Genomic DNA, 19,985 nt, shown 5'->3' with positions numbered 1-19,985 from the left:
ACACAAGTAAACTATAAAATCTAGAAGAAATGGATAAATTCCTGGAGACATACACCCTCCCAAGACTAAACCAGGAGGAAGTTGAATCTCTGAATAGACCAATAACAGGCTCTGAAATTGAGGAAAAAATTAAGAGCCTACCAACCAAAAAAGTCCAGGACCAGACGGAGTCACAGCCAAATTCTACCAGAGGTACAAAGAGGAGCTGGTACCACTCCTTCTGAAACTATTCCAATCAATAGAAAAAGAGGGAATACTCCCTAACTCATTTTATGAGGCCAGCGTCATCCTGATACCAAAGCCTGGCAGAGACACAACAAAACAAGAGAATTTTATGCCAATATCCTTGATGAACATTGATGTGAAAATCCTCAATAAAATACTGGCAAACCAAATCCAGCAGCACATCAAAAAGCTTATCCACCACAATCAAGTCGGCTTCATTCCTGGGATGCAAGGTTGGTTCAACATATGCAAATCAATAAACTTAATTTATTACATAAACAGAAGCAACGACAAAAACCACATGATTATCTCAATAGATGCAGAAAAGGCCTTCGACAAAATTCAACAGCCTTCATGTTAAAATCTCTCAATAAACTAGGTATTGATGGAATGTATCTCAAAATAATAAGAGCTATTTATGACAAACCCACAGCCAATATTATTGTGAATGGGCAAAAACTGGAAGCATTCCCTTAGAAAACTGGCACAAGACAGGGATGCCCTCTCTCACCACTGCTATTCAACATAGTGTTTGAAGTTCTGCCCAGGGCAATCAGGCAAGAGAAAGAAATAAAGGTATTCAATTAGGAAAAGAGGAAGTCAAATTGTCCCTGTTTGCAAATGACATGATTGTATATTTAGAAGACCCCATTGTCTCAGCCCAAAATCTCCTTAAGCTCATAAGCAACTTCAGCAAAGTCTCAGGATACAAAACCAATATGCAAAAATCACAAGCATTCCTATACACCAATAACAGACAAATAGAGAGCCAAATCATGAGTGAATGCCCATTCACAATTGCTACAAAGAGAATAAAATACCTAGGAATCCAACTTACAAGGGATGTGAAGGACCTCTTCAAGGAGTACTACAAACCACTGCTCAACAAAATAAAAGAGGACACAAACAAATGGAAGAACACTCCATGCTTATAGATAGGAAGAATCAATATTGTGAAAATGGCCATACTGCCAAAGTTAATTTATAGATTCAATGCCATCTCCATCAAGCTACCAATGACTTTCTTCACAGAATTGGAAAAAACTGCTTTAAAGTTCATGTGGAACCAAAGAAGAGCCCACATTGCCAAGACTCTCCTAAGCCAAAAGAACTAAGCTGGAGGCATCCTGCTACCTGACTTCAAACTATACTACAAGGTTACAGTAACCAAAACAGCAAGGTACTGGTACCAAAACATATGTGTAGACCAATGCAACAGAACAGAGGCCTCAGAAATAACACCACACATCTACAACCATCTGATCTTTTACAAAGAACTTAAACACATTTACAAGAAAAAAACAACCCCATGAAATAGTGGACAAAGGATATGAACAGACACTTCTCAAAAGAAGACATTTATGCAGACAACAGACCATGAAAAAATGCTCATCATCACTGGTCATCAGAGAAATGCAAATCAAAACCACAATGAGATACCATCTCACACCAGTTAGAATGGTGATCATTAAAAAGTCAGGAAACAACAGATGCTAGAGAGGATGTGGAGAAATAGGAATGCTTTTACACTGCTGGTGGGAGTGTGAACTAGTTCAACCATTGTGGAAGACAGTGTGGCGATTCCTCAATGATCTAGAACTAGAAATATCATTTGACCCATCAATCCCATTACTGGGTAGATACCCAAAGGATCATAAATCATGCTACTGTAAAGATACATGCACACATATGTTTATTGCGGCACTATCCACAATAGCAAAGACTTGGAACTAACCCAAATGTCCATCAATGACAGACTGGATTAAGAAAATGTGGCACATATACACCATGGAATATGCAGTCATAAAAAAGGATGAGTTCATGACCTCTGCAGGGATATGGATGAAGCTGGAAACCATCATTCTGAGCAAACTATTACAAGGACAGAAAAGCAAACACCGCATGTTCTCACTTATAGGTGAGCATTGAACAAAATAGAACACTTGGACACAGTGCAGGGAATATCCCACCCCAGGTCCTGTCATGGGGTGTGGAAAAAGGGGAGGGATAGCATTAGGAGAAATACCTAATGTGAATGACGAGTTAATGGGTGCAGCAAACTAACATGGCACATGTATGCCAATGTAACAAACTTGCACGTTGTGCACATGTACCCTAGAACCTAAAGTATAATTAAAATTAAAAAATAATAAAACTTAACCTGGTAGAAAATTTTAAAAAGTAAAATCATGTCTTTTGCTGCAACATGAATGGAACTGGAGGCCATTATTTTAACAGAAACAACTGAGAAACAGAAAGGTAATGCATCTTCTCACTTATAAGTGGGAGCTAAATAAAGCATCCACATGGATGCAGAGTGTTGAATGATGTAACAATGGAGACTCAGAAGTGTGTGGGAGATGGAAGTGGGGGATGATAAGAAATTACCTAATGGGTACAATTTATATTATTCAGGTAATTGTAACACTAAAATCTCTGACTCCACCACATGCAATATACCTATGTAACAAAATTATACTTGTACCACATAAATTTATACAAAAAATGGGCAAAATATCTGAATAGACATTGCTTAAAAGACGGCATAGAAATGGTAAACAGTGATATGAGAAAATGCTCAACATCACTAATCAGAGAAATGCAAATCAAAACCACAGTGAGGTATCATCTCACCCCTGTCAAAATGGCTTGTATGAAAAAGACAGACAAGAGAGGAAAACATAAAGATATGAGGACTGGAAATTGAGAATTCAATTTCATTGAAATGGACAATTCAGTTTAAGGAAATTTGGAAAAGTCTTATTTAAGTTAAAGAAGCAAAACTAATCCAATACATGTAATCTTATATTAACCCAATTAGTGCAATGTTGGCTTTGACATTTATTTCTTGTTGTGAATTGACCCAAAATAGACTTTGAAGATATTACATGAAATTTCAGAAACTTGATTACAAAACACACCTGCAATATTTGTCAGATATAATTGAGAGAAACATCAGGCTCTCTCTTTGTGATCACAAAGATGTTGATAAACAACCCAATGGAGATTGCCCCACCAATGGACCCTTTTATGAAATGTTTCTCTGTAGCATGCAATACTATTTTATAGTGTCATAGCTTTTTTTCAAAATCGGAGTCAATCCTCTCAAACCGTACCATTGCTTTATCAGTGAAGTTTGTGGAATAGTCTAAATCCTTTGTTATTGTAACAATGTTCACAGCACCTCACTAGGAGCAGATTCCATCTCAAGAAACTACTTTCTTTGCTTATCCATAAGAAGCAGCCCTTCATCCATTAAAGTTTTACCATTAGATTGCAGCAATTCAGTCATGTCTTCAGGCTCTACATAAAATTTAAATTTTCTTGCTATTTCTACCACATCTGCAGTTACTCTCTCCACTGAAATCTTGAAGCCCTCAAAGTGATCTATGAGGGTTGGAATCAGCTTCTTCCAGGCTCCTGTTAATGTTGATATTTAGACTTATTACCATTATTCATAAATATTCTTAATGGCATCTAAAGTGGTAAATCCTTTACAGAGGGTTTAAATTTACCTTCAATTTCAGATACATTAATGGAATCACTATCTATGGCAGCCATAGCATTATGAAATATATTGAAATAATAAAATTGAAAATCAAAATTACCCCTTGATCCATGCGCTGCAGAATGGATGTTGTGTTAGCAGGCATGAAAACAACATGAATTTCAAATGAGAGGTCTGTGACTCTTCTTTTCACGTGAACCCTTAGAGGCCATTGTAGGGCTATCAATTTGCCTAATTTCAATATTGTTGTGTCTCAAGCAATAGAAAGGCCTGAGGAGAGAGAGAGAGAGAGATGGGGGAACAGCTGGCTGGTGGATTAGTCAGAACACGTACAACATTTATCTATTAAATATGTTATATATAGGGTATGATGCTGCAAAATATTTACAGTAGTAACATTAAAGATCACTGATCATAGATCACCACAGCAGATAGTATAATAATGAAAAAGTTTGAAATATTGCAAGAATTACCAAAATGTGACACAAAGAAATGAAATGAGCACATACTGTTTGAAAAAAATGGCATCAATGGACTTTCTCGATGCAGGCTTGCCACAAACATTCAATTTGTAAAAAGTGCAGTATCTGTAAAACACAAAAAAGCAAAGTGTAATAAAATGAGGTATGCCTGTAACTCCCAAAGATCCCATCTTTAAATACCATAACTTTGGGGGTTCCAACATATGAATTTGTGGGTAAGGAGACAGGGCCACAGACATTCAGCTCATAACACCAATGCATGTGAAAAAAAGGGGAATTATTCAATTCACTATGTTTTCTAGGGGCAATATGGCATAAAGAAATTTAAAAATATTCCCAGATTAATGCAGTCATAATTATTATTTGGTATATGGTTATTACATTGTCTCCTGTAACTGTATTTTAAAAGTCTATTTTCTCTTCTTGATTTTCCTCAGACTAATGCACAATGTTTTTGCATACTGTTTGATCAATATTCATCTTTCTAGTAAAATTCTTGAGTGATATGAGTTAAAATTTTATCTGTATTCCAAATCTAATACAATGTCATCTACAATCTGCTTGACTGGAATTCCTCCTTTTCATAGCTTCAATTTAATGTTTTTATCTTCAGCTGGTGCAGTGGCTCATGCCTGTAATCTCAGCTACTGGGGACGCAGGGGTAGGAGTATTGCTTAAGCCCAGAAGATTGAGGCTGCAGTGAGCTATGATTGCACCACGGCACTCCAGCCTGGGTGACACAGTGAGAGCCTATCTCAAAAAACAAGACAAAGATAAAAATAAAGTTTTTATCTACATTGGGGCATTCATTCCCATGTAGGTACTCAGCAGAGTCTAATGTGACTACTTCAAAAGGTGCATTTTATCTCACTTGGCATGTATTTAGACTCATTCTTTTCGTTGGCAAATTTTGGATGCAACTACACTCTAAAATAGTTAAATAAAAATTAAAATATCTCATGATGTTTTAGAAGATAAACCTGCCTTCTATATTTTGATAATAGGCTGTTGTGTTACTGAAGGCTAAGGATGTAGAAAAGCAGCTTATATGAAGATGAACTTCAGAATTCAAGTTTTTCAAACAGTAGTAACTTCCTTTCAAGTCATATAAAATACATTGATAGAACATCCTCACGCATGTTATGGGTTGTTTTGTACAATTGAAAATAGGCTGCAGCATTCTGAGTTCTGCATTACTGTCTTTGATAATAGGATGAAAAGAACAGAATTGAAAGTTCAAAAAAGCATCAATTTCAGCAATTAGAAAGTGGCATTACTGGAATTTACCTGATGTTCTTTTGTAGACAAATGCTTTTTTTCAACTTGTTTCAAAAAGTAGATTCTCACTTGCAGCCATTACCTATGGATGTATACTAAGTTTAAAAGTCCTAGGAATACCACTAATGGAATCCTGAAGGCAGAACTGGCTATGATGTCATAGACCCTTGAAGGAAACTTCTAAAAGTGATATTTAGTTATAACAGAGACTAAAGAAGAAAGACGCTTACTGAATAAGGTGGGATCCAACAAGAGTGTAGTATGGAATGCAATAGCTTATGAATTACTTTTTTTCTGAGGGAGCTCAACAGAATGACACCTAAGAAAGGGAAAGTCTTTGACACTTGGTACGTTTGTGATTTTTGGTCATTACTTGAAAATTAATAAGTTTGAAATCACTACTCTTAGAAATGGAAGAAAGTGATGACTCTAATCAGCCTATCTCAGCGTGTAGGCAAGAAATTCAAAAGAGAAGATGACCCAGCAAACCAATGGTAGGCAAATCCCAGCAAACTGATGTAATAGAGAAAAAGAAACACATGGCCATACCAAAATCATCTAGCCCCAAAGCTACCCATCGTATTGGTAATACTTCTGGAAGCAAAGGCAGCTACTCTGCCAAAGCCTATGAGTCTATTAGAGTATCTTCTGAGCTTCAGCAAATTTGGACAAAGAGAAAGCATGGACAGGAAATGACTAGTAAGTCTCTCCAGACAGACACCATTGTAGAAGAGAAAAAAGAAGTCAAGTTAGTTGAGGAAACCGTGGTACCTGAAGAAAAGTCAGCTGATGTTAGAGAAGCTGCTATTGAATTGCCAGAGAGTGTTCAGGATGTAGAAATTCCACCAAACATACCTTCAGTTCAACTAAAAATGGACAGATCTCAGCAGACCAGCCGTACAGGATACTGGACCATGATGAACATCCCCCCTGTAGAAAAAGTGGACAAGGAACAACAGACATACTTTAATGAATCAGAAATAGTGGTTATTTCCAGGCCAGATAGTTCTTCTACAAAGTCAAAGGAAGATGCCCTGAAACATAAATCGTCGGGAAAGATTTTTGCTAGTGAACACCCTGAATTTCAACCAGCAACAAACAGCAATGAAGAAATTGGGCAGAAAAGTATCAGCAGAACTTCATTTACTCAGGAGACTAAAAAAGGTCCCCCGGTACTTTTAGAAGATGAGCTTAGGGAAGAAGTAACTGTACCTGTTGTACAAGAAGGTTCTGCTGTTAAAAAAGTGGCTTCTGCTGAAATAGAGCCTCCATCAACAGAAAAATTCCCAGCTAAAATACAGCCTCCATTAGTTGAAGAGGCCACTGCTAAAGCGGAGCCCAGACCTGCTGAAGAGACCCATGTCCAAGTACAGCCATCAACTGAAGAGACTCCTGATGCTGAGGCAGCCACTGCAGTTGCGGAGAATTCTGTTAAAGTTCAGCCTCCACCTGCTGAAGAGGCCCCTTTAGTGGAGTTTCCTGCTGAAATTCAGCCTCCATCAGCTGAAGAGTCTCCTTCTGTAGAGCTTCTTGCTGAAATTCTGCCTCCATCAGCTGAAAAGTCTCCTTCAGTAGAGCTTCCTGGTGAAATTCGGTCTCCCTCAGCAGAAAAGGCTCCCATTGAAGTACAGCCTTTACCAGCTGAGGGCGCCCTTGAAGAGGCCCCAGCTAAAGTAGAGCCTCCCACTGTTGAAGAGACCCTTGCTGAAGTTCAGCCTCTATTACCTGAAGAGGCTCCTAGAGAAGAGGCTCGAGAACTTCAGCTTTCAACAGCTATGGAGACCCCTGCAGAAGAGGCTCCTACTGAATATCAGTCTCCATTAGCTAAAGAGACCACTGCAGAAGAGGCCTCTGCTGAAATTCAGCTTCTAGCAGCTACGGAGCCTCCTGCAGATGAAACTCCTGCCGAAGCTCGGTCTCCACTATCTGAGGAGACTTCTGCAGAAGAGGCTCATGCTGAAGTGCAATCTCCATTAGCTGAAGAGACCACTGCAGAAGAGGCCTCTGCTGAAATTCAGCTTCTAGCAGCTACAGAGGCTCCTGCAGATGAAACTCCTGCTGAAGCTCAGTCTCCACTATCTGAGGAGACTTCTGCAGAAGAGGCTCCTGCTGAAGTTCACTCTCCATCAGCTAAGGGAGTTTCTATAGAAGAGGCCCCTCTTGAGCTTCAGCCTCCATCAGGTGAAGAGACCACTGCAGAAGAGCCCTCTGCTGCAATTCAGCTTCTAGCAGCTACAGAGGCTTCTGCAGAAGAGGCTCCTGCTGAAGTTCAGCCTCCACCAGCTGAGGAGGCCCCCGCTGAAGTTCAGCCTCCACCAGCTGAGGAGGCCCCCGCTGAAGTTCAGCCTCCACCAGCTGAGGAGGCCCCCGCTGAAGTTCAGCCTCCACCAGCTGAGGAGGCCCCCGCTGAAGTTCAGCCTCCACCAGCTGAGGAGGCCCCCGCTGAAGTTCAGCCTCCACCAGCTGAGGAGGCCCCTGCTGAAGTTCAGTCTCTACCAGCTGAGGAGACTCCTATAGAAGAGACCCTTGCTGCAGTACACTCTCCCCCAGCTGATGATGTCCCTGCAGAAGAGGCCTCCGTTGACAAACATTCCCCACCAGCTGATTTGCTTCTGACTGAGGAGTTTCCTATAGGAGAGGCCTCTGCTGAAGTTTCACCTCCACCATCTGAACAAACCCCTGAAGATGAGGCTCTGGTAGAGAATGTGTCTACAGAATTTCAGTCACCGCAGGTGGCAGGAATTCCAGCAGTAAAATTAGGATCGGTTGTTTTGGAAGGTGAAGCAAAATTTGAAGAGGTTTCAAAAATCAATTCTGTCCTTAAAGATTTGTCTAATGCCAATGATGGACAGGGTCCCACTCTTGAAATGGAAAGTGTTTTTCATATAGAATTAAAACAACGTCCTCCTGAACTGTAGTCAGGTTGTACCTAAGCTAGCAATCAGAAGCTACATGGTTTTGGAAGAACATACTTTAGAAAAGGGTGGGCAGCGGGAAGTAGCTTTGTCAATAAGGCAAATTAAAGGGGACCCCAAGACTTGGAATACAGGTTGGAAAATGAACAATAAAAACTGTAGCAGCATAAAATTACTTGTGTTACTTTCATTCAAATTTATGGCATGAAAAATTCCTATTTTGAAAGTAAGTTTATAATTGAAAAAAATTGCTTAAAATATCCTTCCTACAGTAAACTTGTTGACACGAGTAAAGTTTAATCTGCATCCATCTTTTCTTGTCTTTGCCTTCCCTTTATAAGTAAATATAGTTTCTAGTGGAAAAGCCAGTGTCTTTTCTGCAGATCTGTCATCTACTTTAAATTCCTTGAGTCTTAGTCACACATCTAAAGTTATGTGATGTTCTCTTTCTCCTTATTATAATTCATTGTATCTCTTATTCTCTTTTCATTCAATTCCTTCTGAGACAAGCATTACTTTTCTGGTTTTAGCCTAAGTGTTCTTCTTTATCTTCTTGCACGTTTTACATTTCAATGTCTGGATAGAAAACCTTATTTCTTTTGTAAAAATCTTCAGTTCAATGAAATGAAGATGGTCATAGATAAAGTACTAAAAAGTGTGCAAATAAAGAAAAATATATTTAGATGGCCTTGAGGGCACATCCCTGTGTTTAGTTTTTAATTTGATTTCAACTGAGAATGTGATGAGTCCTTGGGAAGTTTGGCTTATGCCTTTTGCTCTATGAACTGGTAATGAAGAGCAACTTAGAATAAAATCAAATTACTGTAGTAAAAGCTATTGAAGTTTTTAAAGGGCATCAAGCCTTAATAATACGTATTCTAAGATGTCTGTTATTAAAGGGTATCTAGTTTTCCATGGTTATAACAACGTTGGGAAAATATTTTCTCTAGCTACAAATTAATTACAATGTGCTGAAATATTGAGATAATTTTCTCAAAAATTTTAAAATTTTGTCAGTGTATTTCTCTATTTAGTGAGAACTCTAGGTTGATGATTTCAGACCTCATTAAGCTTTGACGTCCTATCGTTGGATTTTTGTCACATTCTTCATTACCTCAGTAATCAAGAGTATATGATATTTTAAGTAAGTTTTTGAGAATTTTATAAAAATTATTGCAAGAACATTCTTTCTTGTATGTGCCAAACTTGAGGTTGAAAATGTTATTCTAGACTATGTAGAAGGAGGGCTGTTTTTTTGCAATGTGCAAGTCCTCCATTTTATGTTTTCTGAGATACTTAAATCCAGTTAAACTTGGTTTTCTAAATTAGGTCTTTTTGTTTCTATTTTGGATTTTCTGTTGTGGCTTCTTTTCTTTTTAAATTCAGAAGCCACATGAGAGTACAGAATTATACTAGAATGAGAATATGTTTAATAAAGATGGGATCTATCAACTGGCAACATGAGAAAGCTTTCAACACTTAAAAGTTGGATGTTTCTGGAGCTGAGGTGGAGCTTATATTTATCTGAACATATATATAGTACACTGTATAAATAGTAAACAAATATATTCGTAAGATTCTGGAGATCAAGTTAAAAAGTGCGGCAAATATAAGTTCCGACAGGAGTAGCTGTGAAAATTTAGGGCAAGAGACATTGATTTGATGCTTCTAAGAGACAGGTATAAGTAAGAAAATCTGAATACACTGAACATTGGCAAAAATTCGTGTGAATAGAAACACATACAGGTGATAGTCTCTACCAAATGGAAGAATGATGTCAGGCTGCTAACCATTAAATTTTTTTTCTTAAATGTGAGGTATTTTAAAGATAGCTTTCCTGAGATATAACCTACATAAAATAAATAACATTTACTTAAATTGTACAATTCGATGAGTTTTGACATCATGTATACACCTGTGAAACCATCACCACAATGAAAACAATGAAGATGGCCATAAGCCAAAAGTTCCCACTATGATCATTTGTAACTTCTCTTTCCCTGCTTCCACCCCTCCACCCCATATATACAAGCAATTTCTGATCTGTTTTCTGTCACTGGAAATTTTTATGCATTTTTCTAGACTGTTATATAAATAGTAAAAATATATTTTTACTTTTATTGAGAAGTTGTATTCCATTATATGAATATTGCAAAATTTTAAAATTCATTTGATACACATTTGGGTTGTTTCCAGTTTTTGCTATTCTACATAAAGCTGCTATGAACATTCACGTATGAGTCTTTGTGTGGACATATGCTTTTATTTCTCTAGAGAAAATACCTGGGTATAGAATGGTCAGGCTGTGTGATAGGTGTATGTCTGACTTTAAAATACTGCCAAACTGTTTTCCAAAGTGACAAACCATTTACTTTCTGACCAACAGCTGTTGGAGTTAAAGCTGTTCTACATCCTCATCAACACTTGGGCTGGTTGGTCTTTTTCATTTTAGCCACTTTACTAGGAGGATAGTGCTATCTCCTTGTAATTTTAATGTGCGTTTCTCTAATGACTAATAATTTGGGGCATCCTTTTATATGCTTATTTGCCATCTGCATATCTTCTTTGGTGAAGCCCATGCTTTTTCTTTTTTATGTGTCAAATTTAAGAAATCTTTGCCAAACTGAGTATTACTAAGATTTCTTCCTAAGTTTTCTTCTAAAAATGCTATTTTTCTGTATCTTATACTTAATTCTAAGATCTGTCATCAGTAATCTTTTTATGTGGTGTGAGAAGAGATATGAGGTTAACTTTTATTTTTTTTGGATGTACAGGTAGCCCCTTCTCCCAACACTATTTAAGTGATTATCTTGTCCTCATTGAACTGCCTTGGAGCCTTTGTTGAAAATTAATTGATCGTATATGTAGGTGTATATTTTTGTACACTATTGTTCCATTGATCTTTATGTCTGTCTCTACATCAATTAACATTGTTTTGAAACCAGTAGATTTATAATCTTGAAATCAGGTAGTGTTAGTTTTCCAATATTTTTCTTCTTTTTAAAAGTTGTTTTAACCATTCTAGGTCTTTTGTACTTTCGTGCAAATTTTTGAATTAGTTTATTTCCACAAAACCGCTTGCTGGGATTGCACTGAATCTAAAGACCAACTTGGAAAGAAATGATATCCTACTAATAACAAATTTTCTGATTCATGAATACACTTATTAGTATATATCCACATTTATTTAGGCTTTCTTTAGTTTCTCTGAGATGACTTGTAGCTTTTGATTTTGTAAAATTTATTAGGCATTCTATTTTTTTGATGCTATTAAATTTTTTTAAATTTTACCTTCCAATTTTTTGTTGCTATCATATAGAAATACAATTGACTTTTTGTATTGGCTTTGAATACTGAGATTTTCCCAATCTCATTTATTAGCTCTTGTGGCTTTTTTTGTAGATTACTCAGAATCTTCTTTTAATTTTTTTTTTTTTTTTTTTTTAAGACGGAGTTTTGCTCTTGTTGCCCAGGCTGGAGTGCAATGGCACAATCTCGGCTCACTGCAACCTCCCCCTCCCGGGTTCAAGCGATTCCTCTGCCTCAGCCTCCCAAGTAGCTGGGATTACAGGTGTGTGCCACCATGCCTGGCTAATTTTCATAATTTTAGTAGAGACAGGGTTTCACCATCTTGGTCAGGCTGGTCTCGAACTTCTGACCTTGTGATCTGTCCGCCTCTACCTCCCAAAGTGCTGGGATTACAGGCATGAGCCACCGAGCCAGGCCGATTACTCAGAATTTTCTATATAGACAATCATATCACCTGCAAATACATGTTTTAATTTTTCCTTTCTTATTTAAATACTTTCCCTTGTCTTACTGTACTGGCTAGAACTCTTAATACAAGTGGTGAGAGCAAACAGTTTGCCTTGTTCCTGATCTTGGGGGAAATCATTAGGACTTTTTAAGTATGATGTTAGCTGTAAGTTTTTCATAGATGCCTTTTTCCTCTGGTTGAGGAAATTTCCTTCTATTTCTACTTAGCTGAGAGTTTTTTCATTCGAAATGAATGTAGAATTTTGGCAAATGCTTTTTATGGATCTATTAAGATCACCATATGGTTTCCATTTTTGGTCTGTTAATACAGTGAATTTTGTTGATTGATTTTCAAATGTTAAAACAACCTTTCATTCCCTGGAAAATTCCTACTTGGTCATGGATATGGTTTGGCTGTGTCCCCACCCAAATCTCAACTTGAATTGTACCTCCCAGAATTCCCACGTGTTGTGGGAGGGATGCAGGGAGAGGTAATTGAATCATGGGGGCTGGTCTTTCCTGTGCTATTCTCATGATAGTGAATTAAGTCTCATGAAATCTGATGGGTTTATCAAGGGTTTCTGCTTTTGCTTCTTCCTCATTTTTCTCTTGCCGCTGCCATGTAAGAAGTTTCTTTCACCTCCCACCATGATTCTGAGGCCTCCTCAGCCATGTGGAACTGTAAGTTCAATTAGATCTTTTTTTTCTTCCCAGTCTTGGGTATGCTTTATCAGCAGTGTGAAAACAAACTAATACAGTCATAATGCGCTATTTGTTTTATATATTTGGGGATTTAATTGGGCTAAAATTTTGTTAGTAATTTTTACAACTATGTTCATGAGGAATAGATCTATAGTTTTTTTCTTTTCCTTTGAATGTCTTTGTCTAGTTTGGGTATCAATATAATGCTGGTCTCACATGATGAAGTGAGAAGTGTTTCCTCTGCTTTATTTTTCTGATAGGTATTATGCAGAATTGGTATGTGTTCTCTGCTAAATATTTTACAGAATTCAGCAGGGAAGCCATCTTGGCCTGGAGTTTTATTTCTGGGAGAATTTTTAACTAAAAATTTGATTTCTTTAATAAAAATAGGGTTTTTGTGTTGTTTGTTATTTCCTTTTATCCTTCTTACGTCTATAGGATCTGTAATGATGTTTTATTTCTAGTTATGGTATAATTATTCATATCTTATATGGATAAATATTGGTAACTTCTATTTTCTCTGTCTCTGCCTTTCTGTCTCTCTTTCTTCCCAAATTAGTATGGGTTGAAATTTACTAGTTTTATTGATCTTGTCAAAGAACTGGCTTTTGGTTTTATTGGTTTTGCTATTTATTTTTTCCCTTATTGATTAACTTCCACTCTTTATTATTTCTATTTTTCTACTTACTTCTACTTATGTCCTCTTTTTATAATTTCTTCAGGTAAATCTGTGGTTAATAATTTAACATTTACTTCTTTTCTAATATAGGTCTTAATTTTTCTTTGGGCATGTTTTATTTGTATTCTACACATTCCAATTCTTTGTATTTTCATTTTCATTCAGTTAAGAGTTGGTAATTGTGTGTTTGATTTATTCTTTGACAGATGTGTTACTTAAGAGGGTATATTTTATTCCAGAATATTTTGGGGTTTTCTATATTTCTTTTTGCTATTAGTTTTCCATTTAATTACTTCTTTGTCATAAAATACTTGTCTAATTTGTACCTTTTTAACTTATTGAGACTTGTTTTATGGTTTAACTCGTGACCTCTCTTGGTAAGTGCTCTGTGTTCTAAAATATTCTGCTGGTTTTAGTTGAAAGGTTTTATAAATATCAACTTTAGAATCAACAATTGGTTGATAGGGTTGTTCAGTTCTTCTATATCATTACTGACTTCTATCTACCTGCTCTATAGATCATTGAGAGAGGTGTGTTGAAATCCTTGACTATAGGCCGGGCACGGTGGCTCATGCCTGTAATCCCAGCACTTTGGGAGGCTGAGGCGGGCAGATCATAAGGTCAGGAGATCGAGACCATCCTGGCTAACATGGTGAAACCCCATCTCTATTAAAAATACACACACACAAAAAATTAGCCGGGCATGGTGGCAGGCGCCTGTAGTCCCAGCTGCTCGGGAGGCTGAGGCAGGAGAATGGCCTGAACCCAGGAGGCGCAGGTTGCAGTGAGCCGAGATCGTGCCACTGCACTCCAGCCTGGGCAACAGAGCGAGACTCCGTCTCAAAAAAAAAAAAATTCTTGACTATAATATGTATTCATCTATTTCACCTTGAAGTTCTATCAGTTTTTGCTTCAGGTGTCTTGAACCTTTGATATTAGCTGTATAAATGTTTAGAGTTAGTATGTCTTCCTGTTAAAGTTTTGTTTTATCCCTGTTAATAGCCTCTCCTCAGTGATATTGTTACTTGTTTAGTTTAGATTCTTAATATCCTTTCCTTTGCTTACTTATGGCCATTATCTGCTTTTTCTATTTTAGTGTTTCTTCTTCTAATTAATCCTTTTTGTTATTTCCAGAGTTATTTTTTTTAACACACAGATTTGCTCATGTAGTCATTTGCCTACAAAATACAATCTAGATCCCTTAAAAAGACAGTCATGGCCATTCACAATCTACTCTATCCTACTTTATGTCACTCTAAGTATAGAGTGGAAGCTGAGAGTATGACTGAAAGTTTGTAAATCCTGATTCCATCACTTATGAGCTGTTTGGCTAGTTCAAGTTAATTAACCTCCCTATGCCTCAGTTTATCCATGCAAAAACAGAAATAATAAGAGCAATACCTAATCAATAGAATGGTTTTAACAGAAGAGTTCATTCATTTTAAGTTCCTAGAACAGTGTCTAGTACACTATCAGCAACAAATGTGGCTTTAGCTCTCATTATTATTACCTGGATACTTTCTTTCTTGTGATATCCTTTTTCTATTCTTGCTGTACTTGACAATGGTTTTCATACTCCCAGGCCTCTTCTTTGTTCATTGTCTTTTAGTCATTTGTATCCTGGACATTTTGCTATTAGTATGTTAGGACACACTGGGTCCTATTTAAATTTTTGATTTTAGCAGACATGCTTAGTTTTAGCAGACAGGTCTTGGCCATCTTTTGTGGACAGTGGTTCCAATGAAAATTTAATTATCAGAGCCTTTGTGGTGTTATTTTGGTCTGCTTAATTTACCTGAGACTCCTACTGTTTCCTACTAGTGCCATCTGAGGGGGCAGAAGGAGCATCCCTTGGTCAGGCTGCCTGGAACCTATAAGTTGGGGAGGGAAGTTTCATTTCCACCAAAAAGAAGAAGCTTCCTATATGGGTACATCCACCCTATGTCTCTTATTGTGTGAGGAGGCCTCTGGGGACAAAGAGGCTTCTGGGCTAGCCAATTCTGTAGCAGGATTCCCCCTTGTCAGTTTCAGTACTGTTTCTAGGTAGGGAAATGTGTGTGTGTAGATTGGACAGAGAATGCTTCCTCTGGCTCCTCATTATCACTGGGGCTTCTGATTGATCTGCACTGCTGGGGCTGGGGTGGGGCCTGCAGGACTTGCCTGGTCTTGTGGGTAGAACTCTTTTTCCATCCAGGAGAGGAAGGACCCTACCTGGGCTGCCTTCTCTTGCTATGTGGGAAGTTGGGAAACATTGGGCTTGCATCACATCACCTTCTTCAGTTGGGTGGGGGTAAGAGATGCTCTGCCACTGTGTTTTTCCTTTAGTCCTGGGGTGGCTAACCAGTTTGCCTTTCACTCTCTACCTTTCAAAGTTATCTTTTGGTTGTCTCATTTTATTTCCAGTGTTTATCGTTGTACTTAGCATGGTAAAACAGAGAGAAATCTTGTTAGAACTAAAAGTCTTGTTTTTCTTATTTTAAATGCTTTTGTCAACATTATCTCCAACTTATGTGATCCCATTTATCCTTCAACTCTTAGTTCAGCCAGTATCTTCTCTATGAGAACTACCTTGAATCAAGTGGCCACCTTCTTTGACATGTACTCATTGTCAATAAAAATAATACAAGTAAAAAAGAGAGTAGAACAGCTATTACATAGCATTACATTGTGTTAGGTATAAGTAATTTAGAGATGATTTAAAGTATAGGGGAGGATGTGCCTAGGTTATATGCAAATACTACACCATTTTATTTAAGGGACTTGAGCATTCATGGATTTTCATTTCCGTGGGGTTCTGGAACCAATCTCCCAAGGATACTGAGGGATGACTGTATTCAGTAGGCAGTTAAAAATGTCTTCTGTGGTTTAAGTAACACATAAATAAATGTTCCATATTAGGGATAACAGTCACATTTAGGTCTAAGCAAGTATCAACAATTTTAGTTGTAATAGTAAAGACAGAGAGATGTTAGATGTCTCTGGAATAATAACCATTAAGGAATCATTTTTAAGCGAGAGATAATTAATATATTTATATGGCAAGGAAAAGATGTTTGTAGGTAGGAATACATTAAAGCTATATCAGAGGGCACAGTAAAAGAGAAAGAGCACATAATAAAAATGAAAACAAAATTATATCAGAAGGTATAATGAAGGCGAATAGCTGAGGGAATTGTATTCAGAGCACCTGATTAGTGTAAAGCAGGACTTCTTCCCTTATGACAAGAACAAATACGGATAAGTATAGATTTTGGGGAGGATGGAGTTAAAGCTGTAGACCTATAATTCATTTCTGCCCTGATTACCAAGAGTGATGCTTTTGAGGGAAAGCAAAGAAGGCTCTTGAGCCAGTCAAATCTCCATGTAAACATGGTAACTATATTTTGGGTAAATAGACTAACATTTGTTAGGAGAAGAGTTCTTACCTGTGGAATGTCCTTTACAGGTTGTCTCTGACTTCAGATTACTTATAATAAATACATCTATAGTTTACGGATTTGTAAGGCATGAAAACTATCGCATATGTTCTACAACTCTCTGAGGGCATAAAATAGAAATGGTTTGTAATCATATTCCCCCAAATGTGGAAAGTGACCACCAAGCCTCACTTAGAGACCTCATCTATTCTTCTCGGCCAGATGACTCCTGTCCAATGTGGAAAGAAAGGACCTGAGAAATCACGCAGGATGTTCTTGATTTCTCCCTTTGTCTGTGCCTCTTGATTGCTTATGTGCTTGACATTGTTAATAAAACTTGCTGTTAGGTAAGGTCTCTCATATGTGTGGTTCTGATTTTGTAATTTGATACTCATTGTGGTGCTCAGATGTTAACTGGGTGGATTAGGATAGGGTATTTTAATTTGGTGGGTTGGGATACATGTATTCTCTCCACAGATTGTGAAAACCGTGCCCTCAGCTAAGAGAAAGGGATTGGAGGTGGGACTTAAATAGAATGTTAAAGACTTTGACTAGTGTGCATTGTGAAATGGGAAAGAAGAAAATGTAAAATGATTGCAAAGAGACATTCAGCTGTAGCTAAGGTAAGGTCAATGTGATAACTAAATGGAACAGCTGGGTTGTGCTAATAGAAGTGTGAGGGAGGTGCCTATCCTGCCCCACTCTGTACTAGAATGTTCATTTCTTCTGGGCTATAATACTCTAACTAGAAAACATTCATGGGAGACCAAGAAGATGTTAAGAACTTGACTCAATATTATGTCACATATTGAATAGTGGAAAGATTGGCAACATTTGGTTGAGAGAAAGGAAAACAGAACAGGCCTCAGGTGATTGAACATCTACCAATGATTGGAAATTGTGCAGAACCATTTTATGACTATATAATGAGGCATTTTAAAAAGCTGCCTAAAGATAGAAAGTGCAGCCTTAAGCTAGATATTCTACCACCTCTGGAGATTTTTAGTGCAGCAGAGCTGGTGAGGCTGGAGAATGTGTATCAAAAGATACAAAGTTTCAGTTAGGTGGAATAGGTTCAGGTGATTACACAGCATCGTGACTATAGTTAATAATAATGTATTCTATATTTTAAAATGGCTAAAAAATAGATTTTAAATGTTCTCACCAGAAATAAATCATACGTATTTGAGATAATAGATATGTAAATTAGTCTGATTTGATCATTTCACAATGCATGCATGTACCAAAATATTACCTTGTGCTCCATAAAGATGCAAAATTATTCATCAATTAAAAATAAGGTAAATCTTTAAAAATAAAAACAAAACAAAAACAAAATCTGCCACATAGCCAGATTTGGGACCACTGAGCTGGTTCATATAGTGAATATTTGAACATCTGGTGGCTGAATTAGATGATAGCTCATATTCTTTTCAAGCTGATATTGTGTGTCTGCAGTTGACCATATACTGAAGATCAACAGCAGTAGTTTTCAATGAGTACTGTCTGCTTCTTATAGCTTTATGGAACAGCTGGCCTCTGGATGATTAGTTTATTTTCTATTGCTGCCCAGTACTGGATATGGCCACTGCTTATGAAATATGACTCATTTATAGGATCTTAATCAGATGGTAGGAAGCCTGACACAAGTGAGCTGTCTAGATACTCATCAGTACTGAGCTGTGTCTGAAGTGCTTGAGTAAGAAATATTAGCAGAAGTATACTTCAAGGCTGAGTTATTGCACCCATGTCTAATAAGCTCACTTGGGAATTCTAATTTTGAAGGGCTTCAACACTGGCAGAGTTGAGCATGTCATGAGCCCTTGTCTGATTTTCTTAATTGTCTTTACTGACCATTATGTTAATATATACAATTCTAGTTATAGAATCCAAAGTAGTGGCTAAATATTCTCCTGACAATATCCATAAGAAGGAAAAGTTACTGATGACACTTCTCTGTATAAAGTACATTTATAACAGAACCAGGGACAATACCTCCAAAGAGGAGAGGTCAAGCATTTTATCCTGTGGAGTCCTATCAGACTTCAGACTTCAATTTATTTTTGTAACCAAAACATTAATGGTCCCAGCTCCTCTGGGATTTGATGGGCCAAATTTGGCTGCATATATATATATATATATATATATATATATATATATAATCCACCTGCATTGGCCTCCCAAAGTGTTGGGGTTACAGGCAAGAGCCACTGAGCCCAGGCCAAGAAATCTAGTTTCAATTTTCTCAGCAGATACTGATGTGTGGCCCCTGTGAAGCTTAAATACTTCAGAATTTTATTTCAAATAAGGAAGAATATTTGATTTGGGTCTGTAGATAAAATTGCCCCCTTTAAATAAGGGAAGAGTGATATATTCAGAAAGAACCATGATAAAATTCCTTTGTACTAATCTTGGCGATGAAAGTTCAGTTTGAAACTAAGACTTATCTTAAGAGCAAGGTTTCTCAAACCTAGCATTACTGACATTTGGGGCTGGACAATTCTTCGTTGTGGAGGGGTGATCTGGGGCATTGTAAATGTTTAGTGGCATCTCAGGCCTCTATCCACTGGATGACAGTAGAACCCACCACCTAATTTTTACAACCAAAAATATCTCTAGATTTGCCAAATGTCCTTGGGGGAAAAATCACACTCATTTGAGTACCACTACTCTAGAGAAATGCTACAGCATTGATTGTAATTTAATAAAACTTCAACAATTTTTATACCGAAAATTAAAAAAAAAAAAACTGTAGTAATCATCTGGTCTTTTAGCTTGTTACCCCTCTAGATAGTTCCAGGACATTATATAGACTGTGAAGCTTGACCTTGGTGGGATATAAATGCTTTCCAAATACAGAAAAGAAGTAGATAGCATGTAGTTTCCTGAATATAAAAAATCTGCGAGGTGTCACAGACTGTGGCCTGGATATGGCAACTTTGACTAATTCATCATGATTCTATAGAAAGACAAAATTTTGCTGTTGGCTTAACTCTTTTTTAATTATGCAAAAACTTGAATATT

The 19,985-nt window shown here is 37.2% G+C and overlaps 1 protein-coding gene and 1 long non-coding RNA gene across 4 annotated transcripts in view; both read left to right on the top strand.

Moving 5' to 3' along the window:
* The window catches only part of LOC134728892 (uncharacterized), a 405,206-nt gene that overhangs the window by 280,030 nt on the left and 105,191 nt on the right, over positions 1-19,985 (top strand). The gene's annotated exons all lie outside the window — the stretch shown is intronic.
* On the top strand, positions 5,651-8,711 carry FSCB (fibrous sheath CABYR binding protein). Its single transcript, XM_008957138.4, has one exon. It carries the CDS (start codon positions 5,985-5,987, stop codon positions 8,409-8,411), a length of 2,427 nt encoding a protein of 808 aa, XP_008955386.4. The 5' UTR covers positions 5,651-5,984; the 3' UTR covers positions 8,412-8,711.

Source organism: Pan paniscus, chromosome 15, assembly GCF_029289425.2.
Source record: "Pan paniscus chromosome 15, NHGRI_mPanPan1-v2.0_pri, whole genome shotgun sequence".
NCBI classification, from domain to species: Eukaryota; Metazoa; Chordata; class Mammalia; order Primates; family Hominidae; genus Pan; species Pan paniscus.
Note: the sequence above shows the minus strand (reverse complement) of the source record. Positions and strands in the feature narration are given on the sequence as shown.